Source organism: Aplysia californica, unplaced genomic scaffold, assembly GCF_000002075.1.
Source record: "Aplysia californica isolate F4 #8 unplaced genomic scaffold, AplCal3.0 scaffold00431, whole genome shotgun sequence".
NCBI classification, from domain to species: Eukaryota; Metazoa; Mollusca; class Gastropoda; order Aplysiida; family Aplysiidae; genus Aplysia; species Aplysia californica.
The window spans coordinates 58,557-78,122 of NW_004797701.1; the positions used below are offsets into that span (position 1 = coordinate 58,557).

At 39.4% G+C, this 19,566-nt stretch overlaps 2 protein-coding genes across 2 annotated transcripts; one reads left to right on the forward strand and one right to left on the reverse strand.

Moving 5' to 3' along the window:
• Positions 1 to 471: 471 nt before the first annotated feature.
• Positions 472 to 9,367, reverse strand: LOC101859263 (GDP-fucose transporter 1). Its single transcript, XM_005104675.3, has 2 exons — positions 9,185 to 9,367; positions 472 to 2,708 (listed from the first exon to the last, which is right to left on the reverse strand). Exon 2 carries the CDS (start codon positions 2,504 to 2,506, stop codon positions 1,508 to 1,510), a length of 999 nt encoding a protein of 332 aa, XP_005104732.1. The 5' UTR covers positions 2,507 to 2,708; positions 9,185 to 9,367; the 3' UTR covers positions 472 to 1,507.
• A 3,787-nt stretch (positions 9,368 to 13,154) lies between these two features.
• LOC101859502 (14-3-3 protein beta/alpha-like) lies at positions 13,155 to 18,147 on the forward strand. The gene has a single exon (XM_035971412.1). The coding sequence runs from the start codon at positions 13,293 to 13,295 to the stop codon at positions 14,079 to 14,081; it is 789 nt and encodes a 262-aa protein (XP_035827305.1). The 5' UTR covers positions 13,155 to 13,292; the 3' UTR covers positions 14,082 to 18,147.
• Positions 18,148 to 19,566: the final 1,419 nt, after the last annotated feature.

Below are 19,566 nucleotides of genomic sequence, written 5' to 3' on the forward strand. Positions count from 1 at the left end.
CCCACAGAAATGTTCAGAAAAGGAACAGTCAAAGTTCACACTCACTCATAATCGAAAGCAATACTACATGTAAATACAGTATTGCAGCAGTTGCAGCTCACACTAACTTACTCGTAGCCACCGTAGAACATTTCAGTTTTTAAAAAGATTGGCAACAGAGAAATTTTCTCACAGGAATACACACTTCACAGCCCCGATACACAGAAAAACATCAGCTTGAAAAGAGACTAAGTAAAAGTAAAAATTATGCTGTAAATAGAACATTCAGACAAAGAAAACAGCTGTCAGTAAAAGGAACATGGTTGGTAACACAACGAATCACTTAACATCAGGATTCGTTTTCTACAAAACTAAAAATATGGCAAGCTCAATATCACAGAGATTCTGGAAATGAGATGAACAACTGCAGGGGCCGAGTTGCTCCTGAGCTCAGGTTCACAAATAATGTCACTTTTCTATGAAATTGTTAGCTTTGGTGTGATACTGTGTATATATATATACACTATAAATCAAGTGATTTGGTTTTATCATTTCTGTCTGCATTGTACCTGCCAGTTATCATTGTACCCCAGATTGCCCCAGACGGATCAACAAAAAGGGGTATCTCATACTTTTTTGTGACTCTGGCATACCCTACTGTAAATCATTTTATGAATACATTGTTGTATCTCCATTGTAACCTAAATTGCCCCAGAGAGGGCGATAAAAGCATAATTTTATAATTTTATCCCTTTCAATTCTTTTATTTCAATTTCATTGTGACCATTATTCACTGCTTTTCCGTACATTATATTCTGTAACTTAATTAAACCAGTAGAAGCCTATCAAATTCATTTGATTCAGGAACAGGCTGATTTTAAAACTTGTAAACACCCATGGGAAAATCTAATGTCCTAACTACGGCTTACCTCAAAGAGAAAATAAAAATGAGCCTACAAGTGTAAAACTAAATCATGCACATTTCTTATGAGAAGAAAATACAGTGGAGTTAGCTTAAACTGAACACATTTAATGGGAAAACAGCAGTAAAGAGAAAGAAAATGGAATCATCAATCCCCCTGCTATTTGATCAATCTGTCTAAACTGAAAACAGGGCTAAACCAAAGAAAATCCGGATTTTGACTTTCACGGACTCCACTGTACCAACACACCAACACATAGTATAAATGGATAGCAGTAGCCTTAACCTTAACTCACTCACTCAAAACTGCCAAAGTGGCAGACAACTACCTTCCACAAACAATACATCTACAGAAGGCTTCAGCTGCCTTCTTTTGTCCTTTCTATCCTTTAACCCAACTTTTTTAGGTCCCTTAAAGTTAGGAAGTTTCTGTAAGTTCCCATGGGACCAAACAAAATATAATACTTATAGCAAAATATATGTATTTTAAAATAAAAGTAATTTGATTCGACATACAGAGACTAAAATATAATAGAGTTGGCAAGGAGGTAGGAGGTCAGTACGACTTATTTTCTCATAGATTTACTAAATGAGCTTTATAATTTGCTAATCCTCTTGCTTGGGTTCCTTCACCTCCACCTCGATATTCCTGTTCTGCCTGCTGCTCTCCAGGCGTATTTTGTTTGCCGTATAGACGCCGATACCCGTCATGACGAGGCCGTTACCCAGCCACCAGAGCCAGTGTCTGCTCTGACCACTCCAGCTGACTGCCAGCATGGTCTGGCACAGAGACTTTGCATTGATGCTGATGTTGTGGCTCAGTGGAGATGTTAGACGGATCTGGAGGGCGCTGATCCATCCCATAGTGAGACTCATAATCCCAGAGACTACTAGAAGACCCCATGTGACAGCATCGCTGCCAAAACGTGAGCTTAGGAAGCTGGACAACTGACCGGTGGAGATTACTAGAGGAAAAAGGGTGACAGCACAGATCACACAGTTGTTGTAAGTCAGCTGCATTGATGTCACTTTCATTCCGGTCTGGAAACGTTTGAAAAAAACACCACACAGAGCAGCAAACAGGCTTGCTAAGATGCCATAGACAACCCCAATCATCTGTACGCCTTGGCTTATGATTTCTTCATCTACAGCCACATAGAATCCCAAAACAATGAGGGCACAGGAGAGAAGGACATGTGTGGTAAACTTCTCCTTGAGGATAAATGCACTGAATGAGATGACAAAGATTAGAGTGAGTGAGCGCGCCACTTGGTAGAATGCCACGCTGATGTATTTAAGCATCAGGTTGTTGAAGACGAGCGTGCCGGCAAAAGTCATCGAGGAGAGTACCATGTCTGGGTGAGTCAGCTCCGCAATACAGAACCGGGGCGTCTTCCATGACAGCTCCAGGCTGCCGTTGATCTTCATGGCCAACGACATGATGAGCGCACCCACAAGATTTTGAACCCACACGATGAAGACGGCTATGTCCAGGCCACTGTCCTTGCTCCCAACGAGGCGCTTGTTAACAAACACCATCGCCATAGAGATAGACCAGTGGGATATCACCACGGCCACGATGCTCAACACATTACTGACAGCCATGATTTACTTGCCTTTTAGTTCTTAATATTCACACTCACTTTTCTTAACTTTCCACACAAGCATGAGTGTACTTTCTATCCTACTAGTTCTCTTCAAATTCCCACATTCCCAAGAACAGACATATATGTCAGTGTACAACACCTGTACTGGAAAGGATCTTTTTCCAGTCTGCGATGTAAGCCAAGCTCACGTCGAGAAGATCCTGTAAACACACACACAAAAAAAACATCTTAATAATACAATAAATCAAGAAATTAAAATTTCTTGAATCTCAAAAAAGTTGACGATTTAAACAAGTTGCACTGTAACACTCTGAGAGTGTTACTTTGAAAACTTGTCTCAAGAGTCTACATCCATATATGCAAAATTATTACCACGAGTATCATACAGTTTACCCACCTCCACTGATGGAGGTTGCACTGAGTCCTCTGACACCTATTTATATTCAAACTATGATGCAGAATTTCAAGGAATGCAAGTTACCTAAACACGATCACCTAAAAGACCAGGTATCCTCCCCCCCAAAAAAAAACAAAAAAACAATCCGTTTAACTGACTCCATGTCAGCTTTGCAACTATGTAAAATGAACAGACAGACAGTGCGGAAGTCCTCCACACCATCTGAAATATTAATCCAGTTCCTCTCCTCCTTTGATTCTTATAGCATTAGCAGTGAACTTTTTAGACAGCGAGTCTCTGGCTCAATTTTTTTTTTTAATTGTGCTAATTAATGAAAATTGCTAATATTTGATAATAGCTAGTTTAGTTTTATTAGAGGTTTTACGGCCCTCGCAACTGCATAAGGTCATATGAGCTCCAGAAGATTAGAGGAGTTACAAGAGAGTAACAAATATAAAAAAGAAGAAGGGGAGATAAGGACGATAGATGTTTGATAGGAAAGAAGAAGCAAACCACACCAGAGCACCCGCCAACCACCCACTGATAATAACTGAAAACAACAGTTGTCATGAATAGTGAAGAAAAATCTGTGGAAAAAAAAAAAGATAATGAGGTAGACTATAATTTGTCAAAAAAATTGCAAGTGCAAGTGAAGATCATAAGATGATTATTTTCTGGTCAACTTTTCGCGGTTTATTAAATGTTCCAGTGGGACCACTACTACGTCTCTGAAGAACATTTTACTTGATTTTTTTACTTGAAAGCATAAAATATATAGCTTCACACAAAGGAAGCACAATACTTTGAAAAAGAAGAATAAAGAGCTGACTTATGGTCATTGGGTTTTTTTAACGGAATCCGTTTTACGTTGAGAAAAGCGCTAAAAACAAGTTTTGAAATTTTAAGAATGCCCATAAGATTAAGAAATTACTACCTAGATTCTAGTTGGATTACTCTTTAATAAATTTTGAGAAGTTAAGAAAAACAAAGAGAATTATGTAGGATTTGTCTAAATATGACCATTAGCAGTAAAGATACAGCCTATTTTGTCCGATTGTCCTTGCGGGTGATTTTTTAAATCACCAAAAATCACCCTGTACTGTACCTCAATTATAAAAGTACAAAAAAATAAAATTTCTGTGACTTTGTAAAGAGGTGTTATGTAGTTGTGTGCACTCTATGTAAAATTCTCAACAAAATAAAGTCCATTTGGACCGTACAACTCAGATATAGTCACTCACGAACACAATTATTATTAACATTCACGCACTTACACACACATTACACACACAAATAACAACATACAAACACACTATTACATTTAATCTCTCTCACCACAACCACACACACAAAACACACCCACACACACACACACACACAACTCCTACCCTTTGTCCACTTTTCATTCATAATCAGTCCTCTATTTTGAAATAATCCCCCTCACAAAATAAAAGAAGAGTAGAATCTCGATCTTGCGAATCCATGGCTAGTTCTAGAAATCTACTTAAAAAACGAACGAACTGGTGTACATGATCTAATGTAGTAGGACTAGCCTATCAGCATAACCATGCCATTCCAATCTGTTTGCTTTGTAATATATGTATAAATCTAAAATCCTCAAAATACAAAGACATTCTCAGTGTTGCCAGGTGGCAGTGTTACTCTAGATTCGGTTATACACTACATCATGTTTGCCGGGATGATTTTATTTTTTAATTTTTTTTTAAAGAAAGAAAAATTAAACAAACAACTTTTCTTTTTTTTAAAGTAAAAAAACAACATTTTTAATGATGATTTAGGTAGACGTTTAACTGGAATTATAATCTCGAACTGAGTCTGCCCACCATGTGTCTTTTTTTCCTTCTTTTTAAAACCTTGCCTTACCCTAACACTAGACGATGTTATGCTATGTACCCCTAGGTCCACCTATCCACTTTCAAAGAAAATAAACATTTTTTAAAACATTCAGTACGGGCAATTCAGACATGTACCAACCGCATGAGATTTTAACTGCAGATTTATAGATACAGAAAAGAACCTTAAATTGATTCTAGATTCATTACATATCCTGCTGTGATGGAAGATGAATGTGAAGAGGGTTTCTTTCTCTCATAAAATATTATGTGGCCTACATAAGGTCAGTGGTCAGGTGGGGGGCTAGCATAGGCCATATGCGGCCTACATAAGGTAGGGGGGGGTAGCTTATTTAGGCCATATGTGGCTATGTAACCATATGTGGCTATGTAACCATATGTGGCCTAAATAAGGTTAGGGAGGGGGGTTTAGCTTATTTAGGCCATACATGTGGCCTAAATAAGGTCACCCGATTTTGATATGTTAGCATTTTATAAATGGATAAAATTTTACTTTCGCACTCGCATGCAGATGCATTACTTTTAGGAGCTAAATTGCTGTACATATAGTTTTTAGCACAGAAAACGCAGTATGGCCTCTAAAACCGTCGCAAATCAATTTTTTTAAAAATGAAAGCCACAAAACATCAAATTATGATGAAATACAGGGAAGCAGCATCATGACCCCCTTAATCGGATAAAACCCCTCAGTTAGCTATCGACAAGTGAAATATTTCACAAAAATTGGGACTACAATGTGTCACGAATCGGTGGAATCAATATTCATTTCTCTTGCTTTCAATAAAAATAATACCCATATATACCTTGAATAGCAGTGAAGGAGATAGAGTCGCCCGGCTATATAGGTAAAATTAGCGAGAAAATGACCACCAAAGTTTGGTGAATTCCAAAGCTTAAACAGAGTCCTTAGAAACTGAAAATTTAAATGTTTTCGTGTCTTTGGCATTTTTCAGTAAAATCCACACAGAAAAATTATGGGCATTTTAAATTAAATGGACATAAAAAAGATCCAAAAAACAAAAATTCTGGGCATAAAAATTGCCTAAGCTGAAAAATGCTGGTTTATATCTTGACGAGCACCTGATTTCACCACACTACTCACGTGTAATAGTTTCTTGTATATCTGATCTCATGAAAACAAATATTTGGTGCAGATTATAAAAGTAAAACTTTCAACGAATGAAGCAGATAAAAATGGACAAGCAAGTGTTTTAGAATTTGAACGTGTGACGTGTCCATAAGTACAATCAATAATTTGTAAAGATTGAAAGGAAGTGCAATTTTGGGGGCGGAGGAGCAAGCCCACCTAATTATACCCTGACATGCAGGAATGTCTCTGTTCCATGGTTCTGTATTTATAATTAAAAAGCAGTATAATACTAGTGTCCTAACGAATTTGGTTAACTTATATTATTATATATATACAGTAGTCTCCGCCTAAGATCCCACCGCTTACGATCCCGGTTCGCTTAAGATCCCGTTGTTTTAGGAAAACAGAATTTTTACTATACAAAAGTCACCCCTAAGATCCCGCTCTGATGGTCTACATTCGGCTAAGATCCCGCATTTCAGATCATAATTTGCTAAACAAAAACCCGGGAGGGCACAGCCGATCAACCTAGAGTGAAATGTTGAGATCAATAAACTGTCCGTCGCGTCAAAGATCAACCACTATCGTGAATGTGATCACAAACACGTTGTAAAACTCGATGAAGCGATACAATGTTTGCCCCAGACGGGATCACACCGGGGTGTGAACTGACCGACGCGTTTGTTTTCCCCACGCATCGCACTCACACCTGAGCTCGCCACCTAAACTTGCATCACTCGCTGGGTGGGTAGGGCCTACATGTTCGCGCTCCAGGCAGGATCACATCGAACCGTGAACTCTTCCTTGACCATGCAGCAGTTGTCTGTACTCCCGAATTTGCGAGACAGACTGAATTTTAATTGGTGGGTTCACAACGTAATGGTGTGTAACGACAAAGGCGGTTTGGAGGGGGGGGGGGGGGGGACTCGGTCAGAGATGGAAACCTATACATTTTTGACAGGCAAAGAGGAGGGGCAACTGGATAAGCGTAGATCTTGAGACTCATGATAGGATTATAATAGAAGTGAAAATGGCACGCCTCATGCCACTATGCACCGTGATAGGTCATCAACGTTAACCACTCTTTGCTCGTCATATGCCATAAACCCACCAAGGGGGCACGTCAGTTCATTGTAGGGAGGAGGGAGACCATTTTACCGATTTTGAGCCTTAACATGGGTCACCATAGATTCTTCCCTGGGTTCATCGGTTAAGATCCCGGTTCGCCTAAGATCCCGCATTTCCTTGCTCCCGAGCACCGGGATCTTAGGCGGAGACTACTGTATATATATTTCTTAATCAATCATCTCTCCATAAAAAAAAAAAGGGTCCCCCTCCACCGCCACTATCCCTCTCATTAGTGGCAGCGGTGCACAATACAAGAGAAGTTGTAGCCTCTCTCAGACTAACTGTGTACGGGCGCTCATGGTCGACAGATTATAGTGTTCGCCTCTCATTCAGTCATTCCCGAGTTCGAATCCGGACAGTGACAGAAAATTTTCTTCTCTAAAAATTTTCTCCTATTCACCTCCTTTCCAGCTCTCTAATGTTCTGTTTTCTGCTTTCGTCTCCACTTTCTGCCTCCCCCTCTCCTCCTTTGCCCCCTCCTCTGGGCTTCCGACTCTTTCTGCAGCCTCTCTACTGCTACTCCTTGGGTCCTTCTTACAGCTGTCTTTCAGCCACACCCCTGATTTTATTGAGTAGGTAAGACAAGATCTAACACCTAGCCTTCTCGGATAATGGTAAAAAATCTGGGCTCTTTGGAAATAGCCTTCCCATTTGTATATATACATGATATATATGATAAGAAAAAGTAGTGACTGCTTAGAACAAAAGTGGCCATGTAGGGTAAGTGAACCCTAACACATTAGCCAGTAATATTTTTCTGCCTTTTTTTGTATTAAAAATTCATTTTGGGCGGATTGAACTTTGGTGGACCCACCGCCACTGTGGTATTAAAGCGCAATTAAAAGAGTAGGGGAGAATGCTGTGTTACTATAAAATTTAGGCCCCTACTTGCCTTGCAAGCCTGCCTTGGATAGGTCAACTAACAGTTCAAGTCACCATAATTAAAATTGGTCTTTTCGTGTCATTTATTTTTGGTTACAGTTCGGCTATTGTTAAGATTCCCTCATTTAATTCCGATTTGCGTTTTTCAGGGTAAGGATTAGGGTTAGGATCGGGTTAGGGTTCAAGGGTTAGAGTCATGGTTAGAGGGTTAGGGACCAAAGCGAAACTTGCCTGCCTGAGGCTATGACGGGGTAAAACGCAGGAATCTTGGTGCTTTTTCGGTAGTTCCCACCCCCCCTTATTTGAGCCTGACCTAGATCTAGATCTACATCTAGATCTAGATCAATACGTTTGATTCGCGGCGAGCTGAGATATCAAACCTAACAACTGCAAAACATTAAATTGTGGTAAAATTCAGGGGGGTATGCCCCCCTGAAACACCCCAAACTTATTTTCATTAAGTCAGGGGTTGGGGCCAAAGGCCACCTCTATTCTCACCCGGAGTGAGAATAGTGCAGGCGAGTCTTGTGGCTATTCTCACCCGGTGCGCGTTCACCAAATTTTGCGTTCACCCTAAACCACAGAATTCTACACTGTGATAACAGAAAAATTGTAGAATTCTGTGCCGTGAACAAACGTTCCATTACAACTGTAGCCTACTAAAAGCGTACAATTTTGTCTGTGTGCAGTGGAGAGAGAGAGAGAAAGAGAGAGAGGAGTAGCGCGAGAATTTCCGGGCAAAACAAAATGGCGACCCGCGTAGTTCGGCTCGATTCGAAAAGTTAAATAGCCGTAGCATCTTTGTAGACAACCAAATTAATTTACTTTTGTTGTTTTAACATCATTTTTTAACTTTGTTTTGGTCAATTTGATCGTCCACACCGATAGACAGTAATCAGAAAGAGACGGAGAGAGAGAGAGAAGAGGGGAGGAGTTGATCTTGCGAGAACTTCCGGGCGGGTGAGAATAGCCACTTTCGGGGCCAAAACCCGTGAATAACAATTGCGGGGTGGGAGTGGGAACTACCGAAAAAGCGCCGGAATCTTAACAATGGCCTAAAGCCTAAAGTTCTAGATCTATCGCGAAGGTCTACACAGAGATTAAGATTATATTAATATTAAAACAAAGTTCCATACATACTTACTAATCATACACACGTCAAGCTAGATCTAAGCCCCAGAGATTCTAAGCCAGCTTGTCAGCTGTTGCCTGTTGGTGGACGACTGTCTGTGGATTGGATTGGCAGCGTTCAAAACAATGCCAATGCTCCTCAAACTCCAAGTTCGTTATTAATATTAGGCCTACCTTAGACTTAGAAGTAGAGTGCTGTAGTCCAGGCACAAAATCCTTTTTGGTGACCAGACTGAAGCTGATTCGTGTAATTACGACGGTGTTTTCTTCGAAAGTTAGGTCCTGGTCCGAGTCAACAGTCTACAGGCCTCTAGCCTAGAGGCCTACCGCCCTACATCCGTTTCTTCAGCAGTTCAGACTCGGTCGGTCACTGTCACTGCCGGTGCCGGTAGAGGTGCAACGATCGATTAAATTCCTCGGCTAATCGAACAAAACTCTGGCTCGACTAAATCGACGAAAGTGGTTCTTTGATAGAGCAAGATATCAATCAGACTCCAAAATTGATAGATTGTCAGGAATAAACAAACTCAAAACTTAATCATCATTGCCCCATTTTGAAAGCCAAAGGGTTAAAGACTTTTCTTATTTAAAAAATATGAAATAACCGCATGTTTTCGTAAAACGTAGATTTCTATATTATCATAAATATAATTTTAAAATATCTCTCACGTCTAGCATCGCAGCAGCATTTGTGATACTTGCATAGAATAAAAGAAGTATCATTTTTTAATTAAACTTTTGACGATTTAGATTTTCAGATGAATATTATTATATGGTGCTCCACAATTAACAGTGATAATGAAACTTGGTCGATCAGCAATCAACGTCAAATGTTGTTGACGTCTACAAACAAACGCCCAAGTTCTTTTGCCATGACCTTAATTAAAGCACGTCGTCTAACTCAGAAACGTCTATTTTTCCCCCTCATAAATTGCCACTGCCAGCTCCGTTTATTATCAATTTTTACTGGTAGGCCTATGAGATGTGTCTGTTTGACTAAATCATAGTCTGATATATATATATATATATATATATATATATATATATATATATATATATATATATATATATATATATATATGTATATATCATTTTAAAGAAGAGGGAGTTTATTTTTGTTTTTTGTTTTTTTCTTTTAGGCTCCCCACTTGCGCGTAATTTTTAGAGCTTAAGGGGAGGGGGGTCAATAATTATATGTGTTTAAAAGGGAGGCTTGTTTTAACTTTGAAAGTAGAATAAATGTTACAATGAAAGAAATGTGTTCCAGAACTGCATGTGCAGTAAATAAAAAGGTTTTAATATTTACAATCTCAGACGGGCACAGAGAAAAAAATGCATTCGTGATTGGGAAAATTAAGTACCTTTACTTTTTCACATTAACGTACATGGATAAATAAACCAATTTCCCAGAAAAGACAAATCAGGCGCTCTATTTAAAATCTCAAGTCTCAAGGTTAATGGAATCAAAAGTTATAATTATCCATGCCCCTAGAAAACCAGCAAACTGGAAATTATCGTATCCTCCTCTCCCCAAATCGAGCAAGATCTAATCGCTCCATGGTTAATAATTTTGTTCGACTAGTCTCGGTTAATCAGGCAATTCTTTTAAAATAAACGATCATTATTCGAACAAGCTATTCTGCTTTTACTACTCGCATACCAAGATAGCCGCACGCCTGGCCCTGATGCCATAGACGTGTGCTCCTGGATTACTTACTGTCATGGCCGCCTTTCTTTGCAGTATCTATAAATATGGACTTGGGAGGTTTTGTGCATAAACTCCTCCCTTATTACCTAACCCACACCTTTGAAACTTTGCAGGCGTCCACAGCATCCATGTGGCTAGGACCTACCTTTAATTAAAAAATCTACGCAAACTACTTTCCCCAATGTTTCATAGTATCAAGGACCTAAGAAATAATGCCCTCCTCAGACTCTCACTCTTCGCGGCGTCCGCAGCGTGCAGCGTGCCGAGTAGAACGGTGGCGATAGCCGCCAACTATGGTCAACTGAGCGAACTGTAGCCGAGCTTAGTCTTCTTAAAATACCTTTTGCGTCTTGGCTGCGGACGGGCGATCTTAATGCACTATATATACAGCTTTGTCTAGGTGGTGGATATATAGATCTACAAAGAGACAGTAGATATTGCTCAAGTGCTACGTACTTCCCTCCCTTCTGATCATGACATCCTTGATATGTTTCAAAGGAGAGACAATTTACGTCCATACGTTTGGAATCAAAGAAGAAGTAAGAGTGTGTATGTATACATATGTTTATATAATATCATTATACTCACAGAAAAAAAAGTTTGCATTGGACAGACGAATTTTCTCTTGAGAATCCCTTTCTTTACTAGACGACGCACATACTTTTATCAAAGAAGAAATCGTGAGGATTAATTGTTTTCATTGAAGTGTTTATTTTTGCAGATGTCTATCACAATTAATTCAACATGAGCGCCCCAAATCTCAAATTCACCAAATCAGTACGTGTACCACATGTGGCCACCTGCCGTATTATTGATGGCTGATTGGCATCGTTTACAATTGGAAAAGATAAGTCGTTGGATAAACTAAGGGACTTACAGCCAGATTCTTTCAAGCGATTGTTATAGTTCCTCTGATGATGGAGGCTGGTTTTTTGGTTGCTGCTTTCCAGCATTTTCATGGAGACAGAATCGAGACTCGTCTGTGAACAAAACACATCTCCAGTCAAATTAAATGGGGCGTCATCTAATATGATCTAAATGTGTCGAGCCCTGCGATGATGTGGATGTGAGAGCTACATCTCCTTGTGTACTTTCATCAAAGAATCTTTATTTCCGTCCTGGAGCACAACATTTGTAATTCTCGCTGTATATTTTTCGACTGCCGTGGCATGTTTTGAAAGCAAAGAAACCACTGTATTTGATTACCCCCCCCCCCCCCCCCCAACCCCGACGCAAACAGAAGGAGTGAATCATATACTCCAATTGTTTGGGAATTGTGTGGAATGGGGGGGGGGGGGGGGGGGGCGTTTGTGATCTTTGGAAAGGAGGTGGAGACTAAGCAATCTCCGACTCATGGAAGAGCAGAGGGGAGATGACAATCAGTTGACTGCGTTGGCGGTGGGTGGACACTCAGCTGTCGAGGACTCATCGTCTCTTTAAGTGCAGCCGTCATCGTGACTGTGATTCAGACGAAAATCATTAATTGAAGCGAATAGCCGAATGAACTTGGTTTATCTTTATAGTTCGTATATATACTTTATAGTTCGTATACAGCCTAACTACAAACCCTCCTTTAAAGGGAAACCTCTCGAATACGGAAACCTGTCAAAGCACTAGGCTATTTCTAACACACGCACACACACACGGAGAGAGAGAGAGAGAGCGAGAGAGATTGTCTTGTGTGTGTGCGCGCGCGCGCGCGCGCGTGTGTGTGTGTGTGTGTGTGTGTGTGTGTGTGTGTGTGTGTGGAAGGGACGTGAGGGGTGCAGTAGGCCTATTACTATTATTAGGCCTATTACCTATTAAAGTTTTAAGGGACCAACCGCAGGCATCGCTGCGCCGCTCCTCTCTCTTTTTTTGGCACTCTTTCGTTTCTTTGAATCTTTGGCACCCGTTTTGTCGCTCAAGCAGACCGGGCTTGGTATCGGCTATGGTAAAAAGAAACTGTGCAAGAATTTTAAAAAGTAATGTTCTTTAATGTTCAGACAATATCATACTGTCACATCTTTTCAACACGCAACCGAATCACTTTATTGCCGATAGAGTAGAATTATTACCATGTCTATCTAGATCATTTAATTCATTCATTTCCTTGTTTCCAAATTGGCAATTTTGAACCCGGAAGTGAGTCAGTGTCTAAAAGCGAAAGTGAAGCGACGCTCCAGAGAGTCTCTAGATCAAGGGAAATAACTTTGAAAATGAGCATACATCGAAGGCTGAAATGGGTGTGTCCGTTATGAAACTAGTAGAAAACAAATGGTTTTAAAGTTTACATTTCCAACCTGACCATTGCTTTACTTTGAATTTTTATTTTCGTTTTTTCAAAAATGTTTGACTAAGAGTTAGCTTCTGTCCGTGTAAAATTAATAAGAAGAAATTTCGGTAAACAGGGGGGTTAACTCACATGACTCACGCGAGGTTGGTACCGCGCCGCTTGCTACTGTTATGAACTACTTTGTCCGCCATTGTTGTGGAGGCCGCATCCGTTTGTACGGGCTGTTTACAGTGTAAGAGACTTCTGTCAAACTTTTAACTTTGAGTCTGTACAGTTCATCTTTGGATTACGTTTCCAGCATGTCGGAACAAGAAGAAAGTGCCCGCATTACCATTCCAGATGCTACAAAGTTGATTGAAGGTTTGAAAGATGTTGATCAATTGGTTACCTTTGCTAAAATTGCCGAGCAGGGCGAGCGCTATGACGACATGGCCCGTGCAATGCGAAAGGTAACGGAGCTGGAAGGGAAGCTCACCCAAGAAAAGCGTAATCTCCTTTCTGTCGCGTACAAAAATGTCGTTGGTGCTCGTAGATCTTCATGGAGGGTAATCTGCATGATTGAGCAGAGAGCTGAAAATGATAAGAAGAAGAAAATTGCGCAAGAATTCAGAGTGAAGGTAGAGGACGAGTTGGATGCTACCTGTAATGAAGTTTTGGGTTTGTTGCAGAAACACCTCATCACAGATGAATGCACAGATGAAGAAAGAGTGTTTTATTTGAAGATGAGGGGTGATTATTGGCGGTACATTGCAGAATACAAAGCGGAACAGGGTCCTGACAGGAGTGACGCCATTCAAAATGCTGAAGCTGCCTACGAGAATGCCATGGAGCATGCAAAGAAGAACATGCCTTCCACGCACCCCAATCGCTTAGGGCTTGCCCTGAATTACTCAGTTTTCTATTATGAGATCCTGAATTCTCCAGACAAAGCATGCAATTTAGCAAAAGAAGCTTTCGATGAAGCCATCAGCGACTTGGAGAAATTGCAAGACAATGATTGTAAAGACAGTACCCTGATCATGCAGCTTCTCCGAGACAATCTCACTCTGTGGACATCGGATAATTCAGCAGAAAATGGTGATGATTAGTGATCTGATACCTGTGTTTCATATTTACAACTGAAATTTTGGTTTAGAAGGAAAGTTCATGAGATGAGTGCTCGAACGTGTATTCTGTCCTATAGTGTTCTTGAAAGGCAGTTGATTTCATATTGTTAGTTGTCTAAAACTATGCTCGCGGCATTTGGTCTTGTTTCGAGAGACATGCTGACTATTGAAATGTGTAATCTTCAACTTCTGACTCTTCAATTGGACTATGCGATGTTGGACGTACCAAGTGAGATGTCTGGACTCTGCTCTGTCTGAATGTCACGCTGGCCTCCCCGTCATGGTCATGATGATGATGGTGATGCACAGTGATGTCCTGACCCACTTGGATTTCATCTGCTATAGGCCACCAAAGAAGGGGAGTTTAGTTTCAGTGAGATATTTAAAGGCTTAGGTATACCAGATCTCTATTATTTTCATAATTGTTCAGGCTGCCTATGAAAGTTACTTATAATTTTAGACAGATTTGTCCTTTGGAACATAGGCTGAACATCCAATTATTGAACATGTTTAGTCCTTATTGAATGCTTTTCCATAAGCCAACTTTTTCATTAGTAGCTCACTTTGAAAAAGATCTTGTAACACCTATATTGATTGATTAGTAGTATACCAGGTAGAGCCTTTTAAGTTAAAAGGTTCATCAGCCTGGGTCATTATATATTATTACTTGTGTGTATTTTATGACGTTTCTTCGTGACAATGAACAATAATAATGATGTCCTTGGACTACTCACACTTTTTTCAAGCCAAAAGTTAGAAACCTACTTGGAATCAGTACAGGTTGATTTCAAATAGGCATAGATCTATATTTTTTATGGATAGGCAAGCTTATCATACCAGACGGCAAGGTCAATGAATCAATGAGCTATTATGTCTCATGTAGGCTACAGAAATAGTTACTTGTGTGCATCCTAAAAAACCTGATTTATGTGCAGAAATGAATATGTTTATAAAATTATTTTTTTTAACATTTGATGAATTGGGTTCAAATTGGTCCATGAACAATCATCAACTTAACTACTTTCATCTGTCCATTCATTCAAGGTACTGTAAGTTGACTTGGACAAGGTTGATTACCAAGCAGGGTCACGGTTATGCTTAGAGATCTATAAGTTGTAAGCTTCTGAAATGAGGGTTGAAAATTCCAAGAATTGATTTCGGCCTATTTTAAAAATTCTAAATGGATGTCATAGATTTTAAAAATCAATGTAGATATAGTATATTGCCCTTGTAGTTTGATATGCTAAGTGAATATTTTTTATTTTCTGACCTGACCAATGTTTTTTTTAGGAGTTCCATACAGCCCCACTGCAGTCAATATTATTTACCCTTAAGAGATGTTAATTATCTGTTTTTACTCCTGGGCTGAGTAACTGTTGACTGAATGCAAGGCTGTTTGATGGACTTACCTGTCTGAAATTTTCTTTTTTGAAGAATTTTTTTGTAATTGTCTGAGATTTTTTTGCTTAGTTACCGTATGTTAAACTGTAAAGCAGTTGCACCTAATTTGTCAATGAAGTAGAAGGAATCTGGTGATGTTTAGTGGACTTAACCTGTCTTGATAAAGAAAACAACTGATTTGTGACTTTGTAGTCTGAGAATTCAGCTGTTCTTTGAATTAAAAAAAAAGATTTTGCTGAGTAAATCGAAACGGGGAAGGAGATTGCAATTGTTCAGTGTTTTTTAAAATCAACTTTTTGTTTTAATTGCTGTGCGTGCTTTTTAAGCTGCACAAGGTTTGCTGTCTCTTGTGAGGGGCTGTATAAAACTCCTTCCAGTACACAGCAGTGGCAGTGCTGGAATTGCTTTTGATATTATTGATAGTAATAAGAAAAGCCTATAGCATATGATAGGATTCAGGACTCCCATATTTGAGGTGTTGAGTTAATTTCACTTTGGGTCTGTAGTTTTCAGCTCGACCAGTAAAGATCAAGTTGGTAGTAATGTGTAGGGTGTCGAAAGACGGTTAAGTGTCACATACTCTGAAATTTTGTCTCTTGAAGCTGTCATTCATGACTCTTGGACATTGATCATCTAAACAAATTTTTTATATATATTTACTGTACACCTCATGCTTTTACACCTCATTCTTTGGGTCATGCTTCATTTTGTTTGTATGACTGCAGTACATCTTTGGGTTTATATTTTACCCCTTCATGCTGGCATATCAAGTGGTGAAAAATGGACGGAAAGCATTTTTGTATGTGATACTTGCACTCCAGTCTACTAAGTGTTTTGAACACCAGATTGCTTTGGATTTATGGTCCTGAACCACCTATTGTGTTGTCCTTGGTATGTCTGGTAGACAATGCTACAGGTAAAATGTTGTGAATTACTTTTCAGTAGGCCCTGGCGGCATGTCAGACACTGACACAATTGCAAGAACTCTGAACATGGACCTTGCCATGCCACATGCTGCAAGTAAAATGTCATGAACCACATTTATTATTGTCCTAGCCCAGCATGTCTGTGTCTGGTACTCTTCTGTTTACAAAATGCTCTGAATGTTAATCTTGCTGCAGTAAAGTGAAATTAAGTGGTGATAAGACTACTTTGACAAGAATTTCTTTCTTGAGAAAACTGCTGTTTAATGCACAAGTTTAAACTTTTTGAGGAGGATGTGTAACCCATGACTTGTAGATCCTTTTCAGCCCCACCGAGTTTGGTTTTCATGTATATCAAGTAGGTTTGTTTTTCAAGAAATTCCAAGCTTGGAATTTTTGTGCTGCAAAGGGTAACTCGTCACTTGAAGAGGGCTTGGTCTTATTGGGATGGCGATATTATAAGTTCTTTCGAATAAGGTTTTTCTCTGTGCTGAGTTGGTTCCATGTTATGGTAGTGCAGGGTGTAAACCTATTTACCTTGATGCTAAAATCAAAAACTTGATATATTGCAACTACACTTCACAAACTGAGGTTTAGTTTCCATTGCTTTGTACTGAACCGTGTGGAGGGTTTAGTTTGCTCAAGGGCTGTATTCATCTTCACCATTTCCTCCTTGTGTGGTCAGTTACTATTTCTGCTTCACTGTCTTTTCTGCTGTGTATTATCAGGTATGAGTAGTTAGCTGTCAGCACTGCATCTTTGATACACTATGTATATGCTGTGGTTATATATTACATTTGCTTAGTAGGCTTTTTCTTGAAGCACTCATGGATATTTCCATTTTACGGTACATGGCTTGATTAAAAAGTCAATGTTTTAGAAATATATTTGGGATGGCAAAATTAATTAGGATGAATGAGAATGATTACTGAATTGTTCAACATACAAATAAAGTAAATTACAGTAGATGTCTAGTTTTTTGTGGGTATTTTGATAAAGTGGCAAGCTTTTTTTAAAAACTGTATTCAGTGGTTCATTTTTAAATTTCTCCTATTAGCCTCTGGATAACACATCAAATGAAAAGTCAACATTGTTAGTTTGGTTTCCCCTTCTCCTCACATCACAAACTGCAGCATTTTCTCCACCTGCTCCAGCTCGCCTCAAACTATTCCATATTATATTCATGTTTAACACAGTATGTATTCTTTTGCTGACTGTGTTGTGCTATCTCATAGGTATGTGTATGATAATCAAGCATTTTGAAGGGGTGGGGGGGAATTGATTAAGTGAATGGCAACTGCAAAGGGGCAATGGGATCTGATGTTATTGGGTCTGAAATTGGAAACTGAATGTGATAAACTTGTGGTCATCTTGTAAATTGTCAGAATTCCATTGTCTCGGTACAAAATTTACTTCTTATTGCCATGAACGAGTGCAGTTGTTTTGTTTGTGAACCGTTTCCTTTGTTTTGTACTTTTTTCATCTGTCCTTTTTTTCCCCCAATTTAAAATTTTACCATATTCTCTGAGGTGCTCGTGTCTTGAAAACATGTTTGGCAAAATTGGCCCATAAAATTACCTATTTATAATGAAAATTAGTCATTTTAGATTGAAAAGCTATTACCTTATTTTGTTACATTTTATTACCTTGTGGTTGTTTTTTTTTTTTTATAGCTTTTAATGACATGTTTATCATGAAATATAATAAAATGTCATCATTGCAAAGACTGAGTTTGAGTAGATGGGTATTGTGGAATTGTTGTTTGTGCCTATCAGTATCACTGTCACTTCCCTTGAATTTGATAAAGTATGGTTTGCTGCTGCAGAGGGTATGCAGAGTGTTGGGACATGTTACTCCCGCCCAGGATTTCATCTGGTTGGTCAAATTGGTTGATTTGGCTTACAAATTACAGTTCACACTGAACCATTGTGGATCGTAAATCGCTGAATTAGTGCTCAAAGCTGCCTAAGCATCAGGAACACTTTTCTCAAGCATCTGGTTTTCCTTTGTAAAAAAAACCCAAGGTGAAATATCTTGAATTTTTGGTAGCATAAGATAATTATAAATGTACACATGCTAAAATATGTTGCATTGTGAAAGTGAGATGCTTGAGAAAATTTGATTTATGTAGGCTACATTGTATTGTAAATTGCCTATACCTTACAATTGTTGTACATCTCAACATTGTTTGTCGCATAACCTTCTTGGGGTGTCTTCAAGGTTATGGAGGCTTATATTTAGTTGAAAGCTCCTGGAGGTGCCAGTACTGGGTGCCAATAAAAAGCAGCAGCAGCACTAGAAATTAGAAAATGCCGATAGATCTAGACCTTCTGGTATATTTGTGAAAGCCTACCTTTTCAACACTAAATAGGGATATCACTGATCAGGGGATTTTTGTATGTGTTAAGACAGCTCCCAAAGGTTCAAAGTAGAAGTTTTCTCTGCAAATTTATTCTGGGACCTTGTAAAGAGACCATTACTGTTCATTACGAGTTATGGTACCAGTCTAAAGACCGAGCAGTGCGAGGGCACACCAGCGTATCCTTAGTTGTAAGGCCGGCCTGTTTATGGCTGCTTGCTGGGGAACATGGAAAGGCGAGGCACTGACTCACTGACAGTGGCACTTGCCAGAGACAGACTGAGAATAGGATGGGGAAGGGGAGTGAGCTATAGGGAGTGGGGGTAGGGAGGTGATACCCAGAGGACGAGACCCTCGTGTGTGTAGGCCCTACATGACCTACTAATGCCTGGTGTGTCGATAGGCTACTTGGTGGGTATGCAGACTTGATGAAGAACTAATGCATTGACTTTTGCCCCTTTTATGTTTGTGTGCTCCGCCAGATACACACAGGAAGCATGTCGAAGAAGCAAAATGGGCCGAAAAAAGTCAATAAGAGAAATTGTTTAGTGAAGATATTGAAGGAAAATTTCGTAATTGGATGGCGATGTATAGGGGCTACTGTGTGTCAATGTGCTTCTCTTTGCTCAAACAAAACAGCTTCTGTGCATTCTTTTTCTGTTCTTGAGAGGTGGGAATGATCTGGAAGTTCGTAACATAGGATTAGTTTTAGGAGTAGCCTACAATTAGTAAGAATAATCATGGAAATTCTGATGCAATTTCAGTATGGACGTGAACAGTTACA